Source organism: Phaenicophaeus curvirostris, chromosome 5, assembly GCF_032191515.1.
Source record: "Phaenicophaeus curvirostris isolate KB17595 chromosome 5, BPBGC_Pcur_1.0, whole genome shotgun sequence".
NCBI classification, from domain to species: domain Eukaryota; kingdom Metazoa; phylum Chordata; class Aves; order Cuculiformes; family Cuculidae; genus Phaenicophaeus; species Phaenicophaeus curvirostris.
In genome coordinates, this window is record NC_091396.1 from 55,615,014 (window position 1) to 55,635,398 (window position 20,385).

The window sequence follows — 20,385 nt, forward strand, 5'->3', positions numbered from 1 at the left end:
GGACAAAAATGGCACCATTATGCTGCCATAGCTTTTAAGAACAAGAAGAAACTATCCAATAGTAATGCACAATTAAGACTGTTCCTGGTTTGGGAATGTAGCTTCCTTCTGCCCCTATGGCTTTTTTTGTTGCCATAACTTTAGTGATGAAATCCATCTACAAAAGGCCCCTATCATCAGCGACATTGTCAGTGCTCCATATTTGATCCAATTCCAAAAGAAAGTGCTAATTTTAAAGATTGTTATCCGCTGTACAATTTTGTTTTCCCTAATCTTCAAGGTTATTTAAGAAGAGGAAACCAAGAAAGAGAGGGAAAAGAAAAGAAAAGAAAAGAAAAGAAAAGAAAAGAAAAGAAAAGAAAAGAAAAGAAAAGAAAAGAAAAGAAAAGAAAAGAAAAGAAAAGAAAAGAAAAGAAAAGAAAAGAAAAGAAAAGAAAAGAAAAGAAAAGAAAAGAAAAGAAAAGAAAAAGAAAAGGAAAGAAGAAAGATTTCTGTTCAAATGCTGGCTTCTTCACAAGAAATTACACATGCTTAGCTTAAATTTCAACAAAGCAGCGGCCCAAAAATTATAATTTAAAAAGATATGTTTTACCCCTACAATGCAAGTAATCTCAGGCTACGACTGGGTAAAATTAAAAAGGGATACCCAACAAAATTTTAAAAGAAATTTAAACAGAAAGAATAAAAAAAAGTACCTGCACATGCCAAAAAATTACAAAAACCCAATAAATACAGAAATTATTGCACAGTTAAAAGGCTCCACAATTTTTACTGCCTTAATCAACCCTCAGGTTTAATAGAACTTTGTAGACACAGGTTATATTTTAAGTGCCAAAGTCTGGCACCTACCATAGTTATGCTAAGTTATGTTTACGGAGGCAAATTAGGTCATCTTTTCTCAGTTGGCAATACTTAAACTGTACAAATAAAATGTTACGTAGACCCCTGAAATTTAACCTAGCGGGGAGGGGGGGTTGGGGGGGGAAGTGGGGGAGGGCGGCCTTAGCTTCTTTCTGCCTGCTCAATTTTGACGTCATTTGTCAGCAAATGTTCTCCATGCCACTTTTTCATGTGTTTCTCCAGGGTGCTGTAAACACTGAAGGGCATCTGGCAAATGTCGCAGCGGTAGACCTCCTTCCCTATCTGGCCATGCGTTTTCATATGGCGCGTCAGCTTACTGCTCTGGGCACATGCATAGTTGCAGAGCTCGCATTTGTAAGGCCGCTCTCCAGTGTGGCTCCGACGGTGCACCGTCAAATTGCTGCAGTTCTTAAAGACTTTGCCACAGTACTCACATGTATCGCTCCTGCGCCCTTCCTTCGAACTGGGTCGCCCAGGGCCGGGACCACTGATGTGGGGGGTGCTGCCTCCGCTCGCCGTGCCACTGCGCCCTGAGAGCCCCCCATCCAGCATGTCCCCCGGCGGGGTGGAGAAACGCAGGCTCCCATTCTCTGATGAATGCTCCGAAGAGGTTGCAAAGGGGGATTGTCGGGAGTCTGTGAATCCGAGGAACGGATCCTTCATGAAGTGCCGCGATGCTGCGTACCCTACCAGCCACTGGGAGTAAACGTTTTCAGAAGGTATTATCGTTGCTGGTGGCAAGTCCAAATCTTTCTCTATCTTTATTCTTTTAGAGGAATTGTTTAAACTGGGGCTCGTGATAGGTGTTGGCTTGCGGGGGAACAAGTTTGGGAAGGGTTCACCCGGGCCAAAGTTTCTTCCATTGACCGTCCCTTCATCAGTGCGGTCCAGCTCTCCTACCACTGAGTCTTCATCACCTGGATCTCTTGGACAGAGGTCTCGAGGACACAAGTCTCGCTGGTCAGAAGACCTTTTCATGAAGCTACTCCTCTTCTGTTTTTCAGCTAGCATGTCATTATATTGCTGGATGGCACCTAGACTTACATTCTCGATGACTTTTCCCAGGACAAGGGATTTCTCATCCGGCAGCGACTTAGAGCCATTTTCTCGGTTACGACTCAGCTCCGAGTCCATACTGAAGCTCGACTCTGGCCGGCTCTCATTTTCTAACTCCTCTTCCTCCTCCTCCTCTTCTTCCTCTTCTTCATTGTCATGGCCCAGGGAAGGATCGCTCTCGTTCCTGAAATCTGCCTCACTGGATTTCAGTCCCTCTCCAGTGAGCTCACTTGTGCCTGGCTCAGGGGAACTAGTGGTGGACAGTCCATCATCTGACCTGCCCGTCATGGAGCCAGCTTTATGCATATGCGTTTTCATGTGGCGTTTTAGCTTGCTGGCTTGGGAGCAAGCGTGGTCACAGAGCTGACACTTGTAGGGCTTTTCTCCTGTGTGACTGCGCCGGTGCACGATAAGGTTACTCTGGAACTTGAATGTTTTGCCACAAAATTCACAGGATTTGCTCTTGGCCTGAGGCTGGGGAGGTGTAGTGCTGCTGGGGGGCATGGGAGGCAGTGGCGGGGTGCTCAAAAAAGGTGATTTAGGACTTGGCTGGAAAGGATTCAATAGGCGATGCATAGGGTTGGTACGACTGGGTGAGACTGGCGGAGGGGTGGAACTGTTTCCTGCCAGCTCTCGAAGCCTTCTGGAGAAATCCATCGCTGGGGACTCAATTGCCATGGGGTTTAAACGCATAACTCTGTCAAAGGCACTGGGATGCTGGGCAACTAACCCCATTTCTTCGGCACTAAGGCGATGTGGATCCAGATGATGACGAGGCGGTGGGCTGAACAGTGGAGGCGTGTTTGGGAGCCGACCCTCACCAAAGCCAGGGTGTTCACGCAAGATGGGTCCTGTCATCCGCAAAAGATTGAAAGGGTTGTTGTCTCCAAGGAAATTCATCAGCGGGGACTGTGCAACAGTCTCTGGTCCCAGAGGAGGAGGGATGGTGATGCGTGGAGTAAGGGAACTGTTTGAAGGGCTTGTTTCCAGGTAGATGCGGAATCCATGTGTGTTCTGGGCATGCTGAAGCAAGAACCAAGCGCTATTAAAAGGCTGCTTGCATGTTGTGCAAATATAGCTTGAAGGCTCATCTTTACCTATAACAGAAAAACAGAAAGAACACTCAAAAAATAATACAGTGGAGAATATTTAATTACAGTTGGCATGCACCTTATTTTGCTAGCAGATTTCCTCCTTGGCATTTCTGAAAGAAGGACTTAATTGCAATGTATTGACTGATATAAACTGTTGAACAGCACATTTAGTCACCACACTTATTCACTTAACATGTATGACAAATATTACACATACATATTGGTTTATATCCTCTAACTTGCAAATAAAACCTTCATTTATGACATATAGGGATCCAAATCCTTTCATGTGTTTATTTCACAAAAAAGAATTTGTTTCAAGGGATTTACGACTACAAAAAAAACCCAAGGAAAATGCAGTGTGGTACGTTTTACAAGACACCTGCAAGGAGCTTCAGTATCATTTTCACTCTTTCACTTTATATTTTTGTGTACTTCGTGCAGCAGTCCCCTGAGATCTTGCTGAATTTAATTTATACATGCTTCAGTCATGCCAGCACTTCCATTTTAAAAATACTGTGTAGGTATTTAGCTGCACAAGTCCTATTCAAGTCAACAGGAGCTTTGAAAACATACCCTTGCATAAACCACTTTGACATTCTTTTTGCCAAAACACCAAGAAGCCACTCAAATGAAACATCCGGTAATCAAAGCCGACAGCACACTTGCAATTAACAGTAACAAATGTCGGGCCATGCTTGAACTGGGTCCCAAGAATTTCTGAGCCTGAGCCTGCCCTCCAATGCAGAAATGCTCACTGGAGCCAAAAATATTGTTCTGTTTGCATTTCTAGCCTCTTTGAACAACTGCATAAAGGTGGAAAGCATTCCTTTAACCTTGATTCAGCTTTACATAAAGGACAGGTGTGGACAAGTCTGCACTACAGTCATAATTTTGCTAGCTAGAAAATTCCAGTCCTGGGCACAATATAAACTCCGTGCTATCTTCAAAAAGCACTCCCCCCACCACCTTTCCTTTTTTCAATGCCTCTGCAAGACTCTGATAAATGCATAAATATGTGTCAACTTGAAAATCATGGTCCAGGATTCTGCTGTTTGCTTTTTTTGTTGTTTTGGGTTGGGTTTTTTTTTAATGAGGGGGAGGTTTCCAGAAAAACAATTACCCATTTTGGAAAAACTATAATTAATTTCTTGTTTGCTTCTTTGTTTATGAAAGCACATATTTTGGCTAGTGATGGCCCTGCTGCACCTAAAGGCACTACCGGAAAGTTCAAAACCTGAACAAGGCTTCCCGCCTGACCCATATCTGCATAATGACCTGAACAAAGACCGATACCAGCCCCTCTGCAGAAGCTCAGATCCAAAGCTGAGCTATACAACCCCTTTCTAGACAGGGGGAGCTGCCATTTACAAAAGCCTGTTGCTTGAGCTTGAAAATGAAAGAGCTTATAAGAACAGAACCATGTTATCAAAACTACCTCTGTAAAGAAGAATGACTCAGAGAAGTCAAAATGAAAAAAAAAAAAAGACAAAAAATTAAACTCTGGCACACCAGGCGAAGCAGGATTACTGCTGACTGAATTCCCCTCTTCTGGCTGCTTCAGGAATGGCTGCTGCTAACAAAACCTACAAAACCTTATACAAGGAGGATATAAGATTATCTGCCTACCTATCAGCCTGTCAGTCTATCTTAATCTTATCACCGAATGAACATCCATAAAAGCGTAAAGAAAGGAGCATCTATCAGATTGAGACTTATTTACAAAGGTAGGTGATAAATGCAGTGCAGCTCCTCATGCTCGTATTGATTTAGTAGGGTTATTGCTGTGGATAGCAGCTCCAGACCCCGATTTAGTAGAAGCTGGCTCTCCACAGCCAAGAAAAAACATATGCAACACAGTGGGCGTTTCTGCCTGGCTAACGCAGCCCCTGTGCCCCAGCCCTGCACAATGCGTCACACAGGACAGATCCAGTTGCTTCGATTAATCTCTAACAATTGCTGTTGGGAAAGAACAGAAGTTTGGGAACTGTATTCAGCTTGGATAAATTACCTGTAACTGCCGTTGACATTAATGAAAGCCACATACAAACACGGAAAGTAACTGATACATTACCCCTTAAAAATCTACTCAGCACTGAGGCAGTTAGGGAGTTTTATGTTAGCTGTGAAGCCAAAGCAACAGTAAATGCTTCCATTATTACTTCAAATATTTAAATATCTGTTTCTTACAGAAATATGATGAAAATGTCTAGACCTTTAACTTTTCTTGCACGGCAACATGTGTAGTATAAAAAGTGACAGAAATCACTGAAGCAGACTAAACTATATAACATACTCTGTCAAAAGCTTTTTTTAACAATATGTTTTACCTCAGCTCACCCTAGAATAGATTTTAATAAAGCCCCTTCTGAAGTGTGATCTAATAGCAAATGAAGTGCAGCATCTTACAAGGTCATATATCTTCAAATTAAAGTGTGCTCTGCACCCTTCACCTTCATTTTATCCATTCTAATTAATCGATTTATTACCCACAGCTGTTTTATTCTTTCATTTTTAAAGTCACAGCATGCATTCTTTTTTGTTGTGACGTTATTTTTTTCTTTAAGAAAATAAAGTGTTTGAGTGTGTGTGCACGCATTCTCCTTGCTTGGCTCAAGAGCTGCTAAGAGGAAGAAAGCAGCTGTGTATTAGATGACAACGAGGACAACAACAGCAACACATTTACTTCAGCAAAGGCACACACGTAAGGAGAAAAATTCCTGAGCAGGCTGAGGATCAAGGCCAATCTAAAACTGAAATGGCTGATTAAAAAAATTACCCTCAAAATGGCAGCTGGCTGGATGCTTGCTACTACATGTTACATGGAACTGAGATGTTTTGTGATGTTTTGTTTTGTTTCATGTTCCAAAACTTCACCTCTGTGAAATTCAAGTGAGGAAAGTCAATCCTGCTCCTTTTGAATTTTCTTTCAAACAGAGCAAATTAGTGCTATTAGTGCTCTAAGATTTACAAGCTGGCAGTCATAAAACAGTCTTCTCTTTCTTTTTGTTTTGTTTAGCTTTTATGCTCCTTAACATTCCTCTTCAGGAGACCCCGACACAATAGCAAAATTGACTGCAGGCTACCTGGCTACCAATCTATGGCTGCCTCACAAGTGTTCGTTTTTGCATGCCTGTGTGTGCATATATATATATAAACTTTCACAACCCTCAAAGACTGTCCTCAGACTCCCCATTAAAAAAATGGAAAAAAAAAAATAAAGTGTTCATTTCCATATTATCACTTCATGGTTATCTTGCCTAGAAGTTGCCCTGAGCAGTGTAGATGCTCACTTTTAAGAACAGAACAATGCCAAAAAGTCTTTGAAGATCCACTCTAAACGTTTTTATATTCGAAAACTTGCTAAATATTTTAAACATGCCCAGAAACAGTCATGTATTGCTCAAGAATGATCCTTGTATTTAATAATGCAGTGCACCTACACTATAAAACTCTTTGTTATGAGGCCAGTTTTGATATATGGCTATCTTAATCCCTTGCCACCTGTGCTGAAGTCTGTCTAAATACCCACTTTATAACAACTAGCTATATAGGCTTTGCCATATGCAGTATTTATCACTTTAGCATGTGCTTGACTTTGAGCATGTGAGTAATCAACATCAGTGAAACTTAAGCATAGGCTGAAGTGCTCTGTTGGATACTGGTGAAATTATTCATGTGCTTAGAAGTAAGCAAAAGCCAAGACTTCATTAGTACTGTTCAAGGAATTACACATGGATTCAACCCTACAGTCTGTAACTAGGCAAGGTTTCAAGGCTGATGGCTCAAGTATAATTTTTTAACTTTACATTAGTTCGGAGATACAGTGTATGTGCTGAGATGAGACATCCAGGCCACAAGCCCTGAACAGTCAATAGTAGATTCGAGGTTGCACTAAGGGCAAATAAATATTACCACTGGAGTTCAGACATGAAACAAGTTTGTAGGCTGGATCCCACTGGGATACCGGTATATAGGTTCAGAACTATTGATTTGAAGGCTAGGAAGAACCATGAAATTAAAGAATTAGAGAGCTGGGATATAAACCTTAAGGGTTGCCCTTGTCCAGTTCCTGACCCAAGGGATGTCCATATCTATGCATCTATTCATATCTATAGCAGATGCTCCATTACCCCACTTTGAAGGCCACCCAGATGGAATGTCTACCTCATTTCTTCTTTACCATCATGAACATTCCCCAAGTGCCTTAATCTAAATCCTTCTTCCTGGGATTTAATATCATAATATTTTGTCCTACCTACAAGAGCATGAAAAACAGAAAAAAATTTAGTCTGCACCTCACATACAGATATCATGCATCCCAGTGATTTCAAGCTGAACTTCTTCAAGTCTTTGAGCACCTTTCTCCCAACCTGATCTGAAAATGCCAAGTGAGAGACAATATGTATAAGACTATGTATCAAAGTAGTCTGTGGTGATGGTTAACTATCTTCAGTATTAAAAAAAAAAACTGTCTTGTTTCCAATTCAAATTGTGTTCAACTGCAGCCATTAGACCTTGTTATTTTTTTATCTGGTAGATTAAAAATCTCTCTATCATCTTCTCCCTAAGCAGGTAATTATAAACTATGGACTTATTGAACACTCTTGCCTTTTCTTCATATTATGACAAAAGATGGTCTTTCCAGAAATATTAAAATGTGTTCTCTCCATCACTGCATGACAGATCATGTTCTGTTCAAAATGTCAAAGCAATAATGAGCGTTTTTTCTCTTTCATGAACAGTACAAAACAAAACTAAATTCAGATCCTGCCTCCCAAATTCTGCCCTTACAGTGAGAAAAGACGGGTCAGATTGCCCAGCCCAGAACAAGAGCAGCCTGGGTCTGTGGACATTCATCACGCTGCACCAGGCAGCCTGAATCCACTGACTTATCTGTCCTCTGCAGTCTGTCTTGCATCATTTAGTGATACGCAGATCTTCCTTGCCCAGTTGGTACATGACTTTCTATATACCCTGAATACTGAGCACCTTTGCCCTGGAGATAAATTTCCCTTAAATATCCTGTTATTCTGGATGCCATCAAACAATAATCAGTTTGAGATAAGAACTGTTGAGAATTCATTATTTTTTGCTGGGCTACAGTGACATCCAGTGCCTTATGAATCCTCCCCTCAGCATGCCTGAATAATTCCATTAGCTGTTACAGAGAATGACTTTCTCCACTTTTTAATCACCCACCTACAACCCTGCCAGGACTGCAGTGAGGACCTGCAGTCAGGTCCAAATAACCACTGCCATTCTTTACCTCTATCAATACTTTCCAGATAGGGTTGCTGGTTCCCTTTACAAAGTTACAACAGCAGCAATAAAAATGATAAGGAATTTTAATGCTGCTTTACTGCACCTTTAGGAGTTCAGGAAAAGCAGAAACTTGCAAGCTTTAAAGAAAGGACACCTTTTATTGTAGCACTCAGGAACAGACATGTATCAAGTTCCTACAATCTTTCCACCAACATTACTCTCTTTGCCACCACTCAATTTTTAATGAGCATTTAAACAATTACTCCTTGTTATTATTATGGTTACTCTAATAATACCAATAAAGGTAGCATGGATGCTCTATAAAAAAACACACCTTTAATTGAATTATTATTAAATTAAAATGCCATAATTGAGAACACTAGTTTAACAAGTCTCCTTGTAAGACCAGCTGACATTTAAAGAGAAGGGCATTAAATACTGGAAAGATTTAGTGTTTCACAGTGAAGAAAATATATGGTTATATGTGGTTTGACAGGTAACCTAGACAAGGGCCAAATACTTTCCAGGTGTCTGCAGTGTGCATCTGCAGTGTGAACTACATTGGTTCATATCCAATGCTTGACTGGGTAAGCAAAAATATCTCTACTATAGATTTTTCTGCCAAAGAGGTCTTATAAGCCATATTACTGCTCTAAACTATCCAAGTTAGCAAGAACACTTACTTAGACATGTTTATGACTGAATAAACATGTGCTGAGCACACTCAGTATCGAGAGGTTTACCTTTCCTGCAGTCCCTGGGGTGTTTGTAAGTGTTGCTACGTCCACTTCAGAGGGACTGACAGTCTCAGTAAAAAAGACAGAAGTGTAAAGTAAGGTCCAAGACTGAGTGAGGATCACCACCACCAGTCCAATGTCAGTCACTCATTTTAAACACCAAATGCAAAGGAACCATTCCTCTTTATCTTTCACTTCACTTTAATTGTTTTGATGGCAACATGAGCTGAGGATGTAAAACAAGTGCAACTTCTCTATCCATCCCCAGAGCTAACACAGTGCATCCTATCCTAAAATGCCTTGTCTAAAGAAATGGTTCAAGAGAGAGTCTAGCAGCATGTCCTGCTGAGGGTGACAGGGACTATCACCAACAATTCATGAAGTAATCATCAACTGGCAACTAAAGCTGGCATTTTATGGCTTAGCAAAACACCTGCAGTCTCACAACCTAAGCACCTCCAACTCTCCACTCAGATAAACAGTCACTCTCTCTTGTAAAGCTCAGCCAACCTGAAGTGCATCTCAGTCAAGAAGAGGAGATGAAGGTTTAGGTGCAGGAGCCCAAGCATGAGGGGCCACAGAGCCTGTCATCATCTGGAAATGGGGAATCTCAGGATGAGGTCGGTTAAAGAAAAGAATGTGACAGGGAAACAAAAATGAAATGTTTTCAAGATGTGGATGGAAAAATAAGAGTGTCTAAAGAAAGGATAAGTGTCCCAGAAGTCTTATTTCTCAGTAACAGAATCCTGTTTCTTCCCATACTAGGTCCTGTTCTCTTCTCCTACCTTGCCTCTTGAACAGCCTAACTCCTCCAGTGCCATCTTCAAACAGAAGAGAAATCACGACTTCATGCAATATTCTTCTCCCACACACTGTCTGTGTATTTTACAGCTTTCCCCATCCTGTTTCTACCCTGACTAGTGAGACTGCAAGTTCTCTACAGAGATTATGCAAGATGCATTATGCCAAGAGAACTTACAAAATCCCGCAAGACCCTCTCATTCCCAGCACTCATTTTAATTAGTGATGTGAATATTCTCAAGAGCATTTTCTACCTGTTGAAAAAGATCTGCAATAGCACTACTTGACACCAATGTTAAAATATATTAATATTGCACTACTATTAGTAATTTACTATTAATTCCTTCTTTTCTAAAGCCAACTGCCGAACTCTCTCTTTGGTGGATTAAATGCTGCCCCACTTTTGGGAGTCTATTTTATTTTCTGCAGTCATATGTGGTTTTCAGCCATGTTCCTTTTCTATTAGGCAGGGCTGCAAATTGTCTGTTTATCATTCATGTAATAATAAATATCTTTTTGGTCAAATGAACTATTTTATTATGAGTGAAAAACCAAACACGTTAAGTGCCAATCACGTAGTTAAGAAGTCAGCTTGCCATTCTGGCTATCTTTAGCAAATCCTTTCATAATTCCAAGAATAAAGAGCATGGATCCTTAAAAGACTTAGAGATATCACCCTGATGCCTTAAAATCATGCTCTTAGCCAAACCCTGATTTGAATTACCCTGCTATGAATTCAAAGTAGCTCCGATGTCCACCATTGCAGACTTCGATTTTTTCCAGATGAGCTATACCAGATTACCACAAACTATCTTAAATAGTCTTATTTGAATATACTGAATTGTGATTTTTTTTTAATTAAACTTTCCCTAGAAGCATTTTATATGTCCTTCCTAACATTTCTATTTACAAAAAAAAGGAGGCTGCAGGCAGACTACAGCCATGCATAACACAAACAGATGCTTCCTGCTTCTTAATGGACACAGGTGACCCTTGGCTGAAGCTGCAGCTTCTGTTCAATAGTCCCATTTTCTGCTAGACTTAATCATATCTCAAATCTGCACTTCCGAATTCACATAAATTAGCCAAATGTACAGGTCAGTCTAATTTCTAGTGCATTGCAAAATGAGGATATTATATTTTTAGGTATAAAATGTCAATAGTCATTTTGGGCAACTTCCTTCTGGATGTCCAATTTCTCATTCCTTAAAAGAGCTTGTGGCTTACTGGAAGTTAATGTTCAGCCTACAGAAGTAAAAGAAGTGCTTTTATTTAGTGCTGAAAAAGAAAAAAAATCATATAGCAAAAATCAGAACACATGACAGGGATTTTGAGCAAGAAGCACTATTAAAATGGAAGATAAAATACCGGTTTGCCATCTCTGAACACCTTCTTTTAATTGGTGTTAAATTCTAAAATACAAAAGCAATTTATAAAGCGGAGAAAGGAAGAAGTGTGAAAAGTAAGAAGCAAAAAGGAAAATCAATATTAAAAGATCAATAGTGAATGAGTTAACTTTTAAATTAGCCCTTTGTGGTACAACAGTTTCAATTGACTCCACCTTTAGCATCTAAACCGCTCTGTGTCTTATAGTTAGTTGCTCTGAACCTAACATCAGCTAGCACAGAGAAAGGACGCTTTACAAACCTGCTGTATAAAATACTATCAGTGAAAATGGGTAATGTTATACTGGGGGTAAATGTACCCACTCGTGAGATGAAAAGACCAAAGGACTAGCCATGGCTGGTGATTTAACAAGTAGGATCCCATTTACAGCATTAATGAAAAATGCTTGTACTGCTCAAGGACACTTTTAGGCCTTTTCTTTGCATAAGGTATTCAAATGTGTTTGAAATAATGTCAGTCTTTTCTACAACATATGAAATATGCCAGCAGCTTCCCTTTAAATCGGTTTTCTGCAACTGGTTTATTTTGAAAACTGGCAAGTGCTGGGATTTATTTTTCCCACGGACTTTTCTAAGGTGCCATTTTCTCATCTTCCAAGAAAGAATTCTCAGTAATCTGAATAGGAACTTAGAGGAGGATACATAAAGGAAATTGTCCCTGTCATATAATGGAAAAATAAAGAGTAAATAAGGAAACAATAAAAAAAGCCAAAGGGTGAAAACAAATTTTTCTGGTTTTTTTTCCCCAAGAATACTTCAGTCTATTTTACTACAACTATTTCTTAAGGATATTAGGTGCCTATTCATAGTCAGTAAATGAAATAGCATTTTTGTTTTAATTCATTGCTTCTTTAACAAATGCTAACTCCCATCTCTGCTTCTTTAAATCCAGTTCAATCCTAAGAAGTATTATAAAGGCTGTAAATCTTGTTTTAATGGAATGTACATTTAGCTATGAGGAGATAATTGACGTTATGGAGGGCCTAGATGCTGAATTATATAGGTTATCTAATACAAAGGGGACTCATTACCGAAGCACTACAAACAAGTAGTAATATATGTATATTGTTCTGAGTGGCGTTATGGCAAAAGTGTTCAGGTCTGCAGGGATTTATAAAACACAAGAAAACAGCAGACATGCACTTGTAAATTTGTCTCATTTGTGTCTGAAGTTAAAGGTTATTCCCTTGATCTGAATTTGTAATAAAAACATGCTAGACTAAGGTTTGCAGAGAATGTTTGAATATGTAAATTGTATATAATGATAGGCAATTATAGGGTAAAAACCGGACCTTATGAATGCTACAGAATTGCATGGAGCATCAAAGTATTTTCCTTCAGATGAAATATTTATCTTTTATGCATGTTATAAGCACTTTTTCAAAGGTATTCAGCAACCTATTTGAGTGGAGAGTTGACAAAAATCAAACCATTACAATCGACTAAGACTGTGGTCTTACACACAGGAGAAACCACAGCTTTTTACAAAATATCCATAATAAATCTCTAGAACTAATGGTTGTGGAGATGCATCCTTAAGGACAAGTTCCACTGATTTTCATTCCCTTAGATGAAAGCTGGTCAGATATTTCTGGGTTTTTCTTAAGAAGATGAGGGGGTGGAGGTGTGGGGAGGGAGACTGGGGAGAATAACTAGGTAAAAATGTGAATTTTCTTGGACTGATTCAATGAAGTCCCATTTCCCCTTTAGTTCATTGGCTGCTGTTTTCAGGGAATAATAGGGGGGGAAAAAAAAAAAATGGATGCTGCATCAAGACAGAAAGGAGTAAAGCCAGGAGATGATACTGTAGTTTATGCTGCTGAAGATAAGGTTTTCTCCTTCTCTGAGCACGACAGTCTGTTCAGGTTAACCAACTGCAGTGTTAGAATAACTCCAGCCGACTTGTCACAGAGTACAAAAGTCATCAGCAACTGAATGTTCTTTTCTGCACCGCAATTAAGACGAATCAATACGACGTGCCACAAATGGTATTTTACTCTCAATAAGAACTCGGGCTGAGTTTATTCAGAATATTTTAGCGCTTCCCCAGGGGATTTTGGTCCGACGCAGATGGCAAATAAAGTACTCAGCCTAGGGCTAGAGCACATTATGCTAATTCTAATGTCAGATGTACTTTAATATACAGCTCTATTTAATCACCCCATTATTTCACATTTCCATATGAAAAACCTGCGGCACTTCTGCAGAGCTTTCACTCTGACAATGCCAGCTTCCTTCAACTAGCTCACTGCGAAAGAGAAAAGAAGACTGGTCATTCTCGCCAGTCAAAATGTTACAGTTTCAAAGTTTCAGTATTCCTGCATTTAAAGTGGGTCTTCCAGTGCAATTAGCAAATCGCTCAGCTAGAATGCTGATATGTACAAAATGCTAAAGAGATGTGATTGGAAGAAAATAAGAATAATAGCCCTCCCTCTCCACCTCATCTGCTTGTGCGCACAGCCATAGGTAGGCACACATCTTAAATCCACTTGCAGAACAGTAATAATAAAAATAACGAAAATATTTTCATAGTGCGATTCAGCCAATATTCTCAACACTTGTCACCAAAGCACTGCTATTCCTGGCTGCATGGCTTCCGTTACTCAGAAGAACAGACATGACTGGCACAGCTGCCAACCTACAGCTGTTTCCAAATAAAACCTTCCTTGTGTACCAATAATTTTTACCTGCAACAAACTACACCTCTAATTAAGTTTAGAAGGCACACACCTTCAGCATGGGCCACTATCCAAATTATCTACAAATTCACTTTGATGCCTCATCTCTGATGACCACAGAATTTGAACCTATGAACTTGAAGATAAAATGCTTCAAAAACAGATTTAAATTTAAAGGAATGAATAAAAGAATCTTTGCTGTGAAGCTCTTTTTCAAGCCATGTAGGCTCTTGCTGTGCAGGCAGGGAAAGCGGAAACAGTCCTTGGAGCACCTCTTCAGCATCCAATCCTTCCCTTCAGAGTAATTCTGTGAAGGACCCTTAATTCAGCATTCATGTACAGTCACCTGTGAAATGAGTTTCATGGTCTCAACAAAATCTTCGCCCTCTTGGCATAACTGGGGCTCCATGACAACTAACACTGCACATCACGGGGAGCCAGGTCAGGACTGGATTATGCCGAGTTGCTATTAGAGGAATGCGCGAAGGCTTAAGTCGATCATTTTTTTTAATCATTCATTAAACCTACAAGATATTTCACAAAAAAAAAGATCTGTTTAGGAATAAAGACCTACTTTTTCCTCCTCCAACTACCCATTCTGCATCCTTTAAAAATTGTTCAGCAATGCATGCAGCAAGCAGCACCTGGGGCCAGATCTCACCTGGTTTCACTGCTATGTATCAACATTTAAGGATACAGAACTGTGCTGCTCTGCTTTGACAGGGCATATGCCACAACTTCCATGTCCTAATTTGACCATAGTGGATGATTTCCCTCACATTCAAAGCATAAATGCTTACTTTTTCCAGTTTTCTTTTATTTTTATATATTCACACATGGGGGGGAAGGTTGGTGTATATATACATTATTTACTCTCTGTACCACTGTCTGTGAATACAGCAGTATGCACAAAGGATAAAAAGGGGCTAAATGCAGGGCAAAAGTCCATCCTTTTCCAGGTACGCCAACTAGACTTTCAAAGGTAGAACCTTGGAATCTTATCCTGGGAGAAGCAAATACAACAGTTTCACCCAACTGGATTTTTTGTCTCAACGGGAAATAACAGCACAAGTTAATCTAGTAAATTAGGGCAGTTTCAAGATTTGCCTAAAGTACAAAGTATGTCACTGTGACAATGAGCACTTAAATTCAAAAGAAGGAGAGAAATTGAATGTTTACTATACCCAATACAAACCCCACCAAAGTCAATAGGAATCTTCCCATTGGTTTTAATAAGCTCTGGATGAGGGTCGTCTTCCACATTGGGATTTGTTAGTCTCAAGACACTGCCTTCAATGTAGGAATAAATCTGGTTTGTGGTGGTGTAGTTAAAAGAAGAGAACTCAGTTCACAGAAATTATAAGCCTAAAGAACTCATCTGCAAATATTTTAGAGGAATAAATGGAGGCATATCTACTAAAGCATCGTTTGCATCATTTGAAATATAGAAACTGAAATTAATCCTTGAAAATTCTGTTGCTGCTTCTTATGCTGATATTATGTTGTGTTTTGGAAGTAAAAAAGGATAACAATTCTCTGTAGATCTATCCTATTTCTTTAGCTTGCTTTAGATAAACTGACTGCATTCTTAAACTCAGTTATTAAGAATTCTTTGAAAAAAAATGTAGCCGAGATTAGTAAAACATGTTCTTAATAGCATATTTATTGTTGGCAATAAATGAAATTCATGGAATCCCATTCAATTTCCATCATTATGGACATTTTTGAATGTTAGAATGTCTGCAGACACATCTTACACTAAAGGGTTCCTACAGGACTCAAAAGTCCTGTAAAGGAAAATCCCAGACTGGGTGAACAAAGAAGCAAAATGAGTAGAAGTAGTAAAAGTCTACATGTGAGAGGGGGACAAGGGAAGAAGGAAGATATAAAATGCTTCAGCTGAAAAATAAAACCCATCAGCTGCAAAGGAGTTCTCTTGGAGGTTGCTTTAGATTATGTGGTTAAATTGCAGTCTATGACTATGAAGTTGCAAAAGATGAATTTCCAATCACACTTCCTGAAGTGCCATGATAAAAATACAAATTTTTGCTCCTTAAATAGGTGGTGTTTTATGCCACTATAACACCGTAGAAAATAATGGTCATGTTGGCTTAAAAGAAATCCTAAAAACTTCCTATTTTATTTCTATACAATCCAGATTGATCGCCTATGAGAAGCATAATTAAACAATGCTAAGCATCCCAACCCCTTTGAGAATGCACTGACGAAAAATATTTTTAGAACAATCACTGTAGTAATTCTTCTTAGTTGTAGAAACACTCCAAATCAGAAAGTCAATTTTTCCTCTATTTGCAGAAGTGTGCTGGTTTTCACTGGAAAGGCGCCTGTGTTTTGTTTGGCTGCTGTTCATATACTGCCTTGGCAGGATTTCCTTGGATTGCTTACAGTGAACATTGCTCTTGCATACAGTAGCACTCCCTTTTTAACCATCCCAGCCACACGTTTTCTAATAACACATGGAGAGCTGCAAAATCCCTATAAGCATAGCTCTTTAAAGCAGCAACCGAAAGGGGTGGGGGGCAGAGGATTTTGGGGGGAGGCTCTGCCCGTTCAAAATTCAGTGCTGCAAACAGAGGATAGTCCTTTTGAAAAACAACAAATGCGAACTGTGTTTAAGGAGCAGCTTTCCAGGAAAAGGAAAAAACATCTCCAAGAAGAGGGCTCTGATTCAGCTGATTCACCAAATCTGATCCTCACTGGCTGGGCTCCGATCATCACTGAACTGGTTCCTAAGTATAATTTATTTTCTTTTTTAAAATTTTTCCTCCCATTCTGAGGGGTTTGCAGATAACTTGATAATTCTAGTGTTACCTTGCGTGTTAGACACCCTGCACCTGAGCCTGTGTTCCTTGTGCATCCAAATTTTCTGCTCCATCAGGGTAGTCTGGTTTGCATGGGTAACACAGGGCTCCACTGTGGGAGATGAAAGAGGAGGACATCTATCTCTCTGAAATAGTTGCAGGAAACAAATGCAGCATTTCTACCTATGGCTAAGAGAGAGAGAAAGCCAATAACAAAACCGTTATTCAGCTCTGTGCCCTTTACAAATAGGACTGACTTGTTAGTGGACAGCTGCGGCTCAGCCCCCCTCCACACCATTCCAACTTGCTGCCTTTGCCACCCTGCTTTTGGAGATCGACAGCAATTTGCATCTCCATGCATCTCATTTCTCGTTAAGCAAGTTGATTAATTTGGGCGAGGGAAGTTGCCATTCAAAAAAACAGAAATTTCCACTGGCATTATTTCTGCCTTTCAAAAGTTGCCAACCTGCCCCCGCCACTGGTCCAGCCCCCACTTCATGCCTCTCTTTCTCCCTGTCCCTTTCCCTGCTTTCTCTACTTTCTCCTTCCCTCTTCCTCTTTCTCCCTGTTGTTTACAAAGGTTTCATTATGTTTTCAACTAATCAGAAAGGCCTACTGATACACAATTAACATGTGACTATAAAAAAAATAGCTTCCAGAAGAAGGAAAAGTAATTAAGTAGAGAATGCTCTTCAGTAAGTGCTCGCTTCAACCCATCATCAGAGAACAGAGTCTAGGTTAGTCCACAATGGATGGAACAGATGCCAAGGGCGCAATGTTAAAAGCAAATAAAAAAGGACATTATTTTCTTTGGAATAATAACTATCAATGCCACAAAAACGAACATCAGACTGCAGTTGTTTTTATCTGACCTTCTCTTCTTTCCTCCACTTTTCAAAAGTGCCTTTTCCATGTGTTTCATTAAAATAAATACAAAAATAAAGATATCATTTATGGCACCATTGCTTCCAAGGTGACAGGAAACTAAGTAATCAGCATCACCATTGAAATGGCACAACAATGTAGGTTATTAAAAAGATTTTAGTTTAAAATATTTTAGGCCTGAATGTACACATAAATGAAGCTCCCAGGGAAGTCAGTAGGAATTCTGCCCAAGCAATGACAAGAGATGTTGAATCCTCTGTGAGCTGTGCTGTGTTATCACAACACAGAGGAACTAGAGGACACAGTTTTAACGGTTGTAGTGTTTGCAGCACTTCACTGTGGCTCTATCTGCTGACGCTGTCCTCAGCCTGGGAGCTGCCACACAGGTTGACAGCCTGAGGACACTAGCATATATACAACATACACCACATATGTATGTGTCTGTGTATTGGAGGGGAGCATAAATTAAAATGTTATCTAAATAGATTCAACCTTTTCTCTTTTAATCCGGGGATTGTCAAAATATGTCCAAATGCTCCCTGTGTTCTTGATGCATTCAGCCGACCTCCACAGCAAAAATGGTACCCTTTGGAAAAATATATATTCCTCTAGATGTCTGTCCTTGGAGTGGGGCATTTAGGATGCTTTTTATTTTTTTTCCCTTCCTTCAACTGAATTCTAAAACAAACAGGCACTTAGATGTGCATTTTAAAAACCAAATTCTGCAAAGGAACTCAGTGTTTTCAGCAAGATGACAAACACCACTTTTGTCCCACTGCAATCAAGAGGAAAGCTGGGGTTGTTGGGAGGAACAGGGCCTCCAAATTCACAAATAACTGCTCCTTTTCCTTGCGTCCCCATCCCTGTCCCTCCCCCACCTCGGCCCCCACCTCACAACGAATTTATATTCCAAACTATGTATCACATACAGAGTATTTTTTGCTATCCAAAATCCCATTAGTTTCATTGGCACTTTAGGTAATAAGATTTGCATGGTAAAAATTCCATTTCTATTAGATTGGGTCCATAGGACTCACCAGCCTGATATGATTGTCAGAGGAAAGGGAGGATCTGTGGGTTTGTTACAATATGAGGATTTGTCCACACAGAATTTGGCACCAGTTTAATCAAAAAGACTCACTTTAACCAGTGCAAACCCCAGTGTAGCCTCTATTTCTGTCAGCTTAAAACTGGCTATAACAGAAAATTTCTCACTGTAAATATATATAGGTATGCCAAAACAAGTCAACTAAACAAGGGTGGCAATCAGTTAATATAATCTACCCCCTGAAGTATCCTAGATTATCTGTCTGGAAGAATCCTTTAGTCAAACTAGTGGCAGAGGATGTTCAAGCCAGACCCAAATGTTGTGTTGGCTTCACACAGGAAACCTGTAAGAGAAATTATGGCATCATGGGCTGGAATCTCAAGATATCTCTCAGGACAGAGTGAAATCAGCAAGATCCCATCACGCTCTTGTGCATATTAGATATGATACATAAAAACCTTGGGTCATGCCCACAGGCAGGACCCCATTTTAAGCCATGGCCACCAGCATAAGCTTAGAGAAAGAGCACGTTAATCAAGGCAGAAAAAGGTTCACAACTAGACCCTATCCCAACCTCCCAGTTCCTAGCAATCAACAATTTACAGCCTTTCAGTGCCAGGGGTTGATCCAGACCAGATTAGCAATTTTCTTATCCACTAACCAAATCTTCCTGATTTTGCCTAGTTCTTTCCCGAAGCCACTCACTACTTTTAGGCTCTGCGACACCCTGCAGCAATGAGTCTCACACTTCTGTTCAGCATGAGCAAAAAAACTACATCGGCTTTAGGTCTGCTGCCTAATTGGGACACTTAACAGGGATGCTTGCACGGCCAAGCACAACCTGAGTGTGTCACCGCAGCAGACCATTGCAAAATACTCCCTAGTGACAGGGACAATGAAATCACATTCTCTGTTTTCACACAATTTTTACTTCAGCCAAATCCATACGGATTCCACAGGAGACTGACTTCTGACTAACAGCAGATGGAAAACTTCAGGATTGGACACAAGTCAGATATGGCAGCTCCTTCCCAAACCATCCTTCCTTTAATTTGTTTGCTCTTGATCTCTGATCAACTGAATAGTTTCTTCTTCTGTTCCCAGCCTAGGTTTAACATCTCATCTATGTTTAAATGTCTCAAACAAAGGAGAGATATTCACCAAATACTAGGAGATGGGTTTATAAGTACTTCGCTGAAGCTTGGCATTTTTCCACCTCTTTAGAATACTCTACAACCTGAAAATCAGTGATGGTCAGGAAGTTTTTCCTAATGCTAATTTCACATGTAGTTCAGTTTACCTATTATTCGTGGCTGTAGCTCTCATTCTGAAAATGTACCTGTTGCACAGTATCAAGCCGATACTGCAGCCCCATTGGCTTCACAGACTTCATAACCTCAATCCAAACCTCCTGGAACTGGGGGGCTGCAGGAGGTGTCATGTTACTGAATCATCCTCAGTGTTCCTTGTTACTTGAATCATATTTAACTTGCTCATGTATTTTTAGTTCTTTTTATCATTCCCTATGAAACAATTCTGCCAACATTTTAATCACTTTTGTTGTTCATCTCTGAATTACCTCCGATTTGACAGCACCCACCAATTAGCAAGGTGCACAGAATTATACACAGTCTTTGAGCATTGTTCTGTGGAAAAATAGTTTCCCATCTAGTCTTGCTGTGGATCAGATTCTGACTTCAAGAACACCCTGGGACAGTGAAACTGAGGAATG

General features: G+C 40.0%; 1 protein-coding gene across 7 annotated transcripts in view; it reads right to left on the bottom strand.

Moving 5' to 3' along the window:
- Nucleotides 1-446: 446 nt before the first annotated feature.
- The window catches only part of BCL11B (BCL11 transcription factor B), a 90,582-nt gene continuing 70,643 nt past the window's right edge, over nucleotides 447-20,385 (bottom strand). For all 7 annotated transcript variants that reach the window (XM_069858781.1, XM_069858780.1, XM_069858785.1 and 4 more), the window contains one exon: nucleotides 447-3,014. In XM_069858781.1, coding sequence (XP_069714882.1) covers nucleotides 1,003-3,014 — 2,012 coding nt within the window. In that variant the 3' untranslated portion in view covers nucleotides 447-1,002. The remainder of the gene's footprint in view (nucleotides 3,015-20,385) is intronic.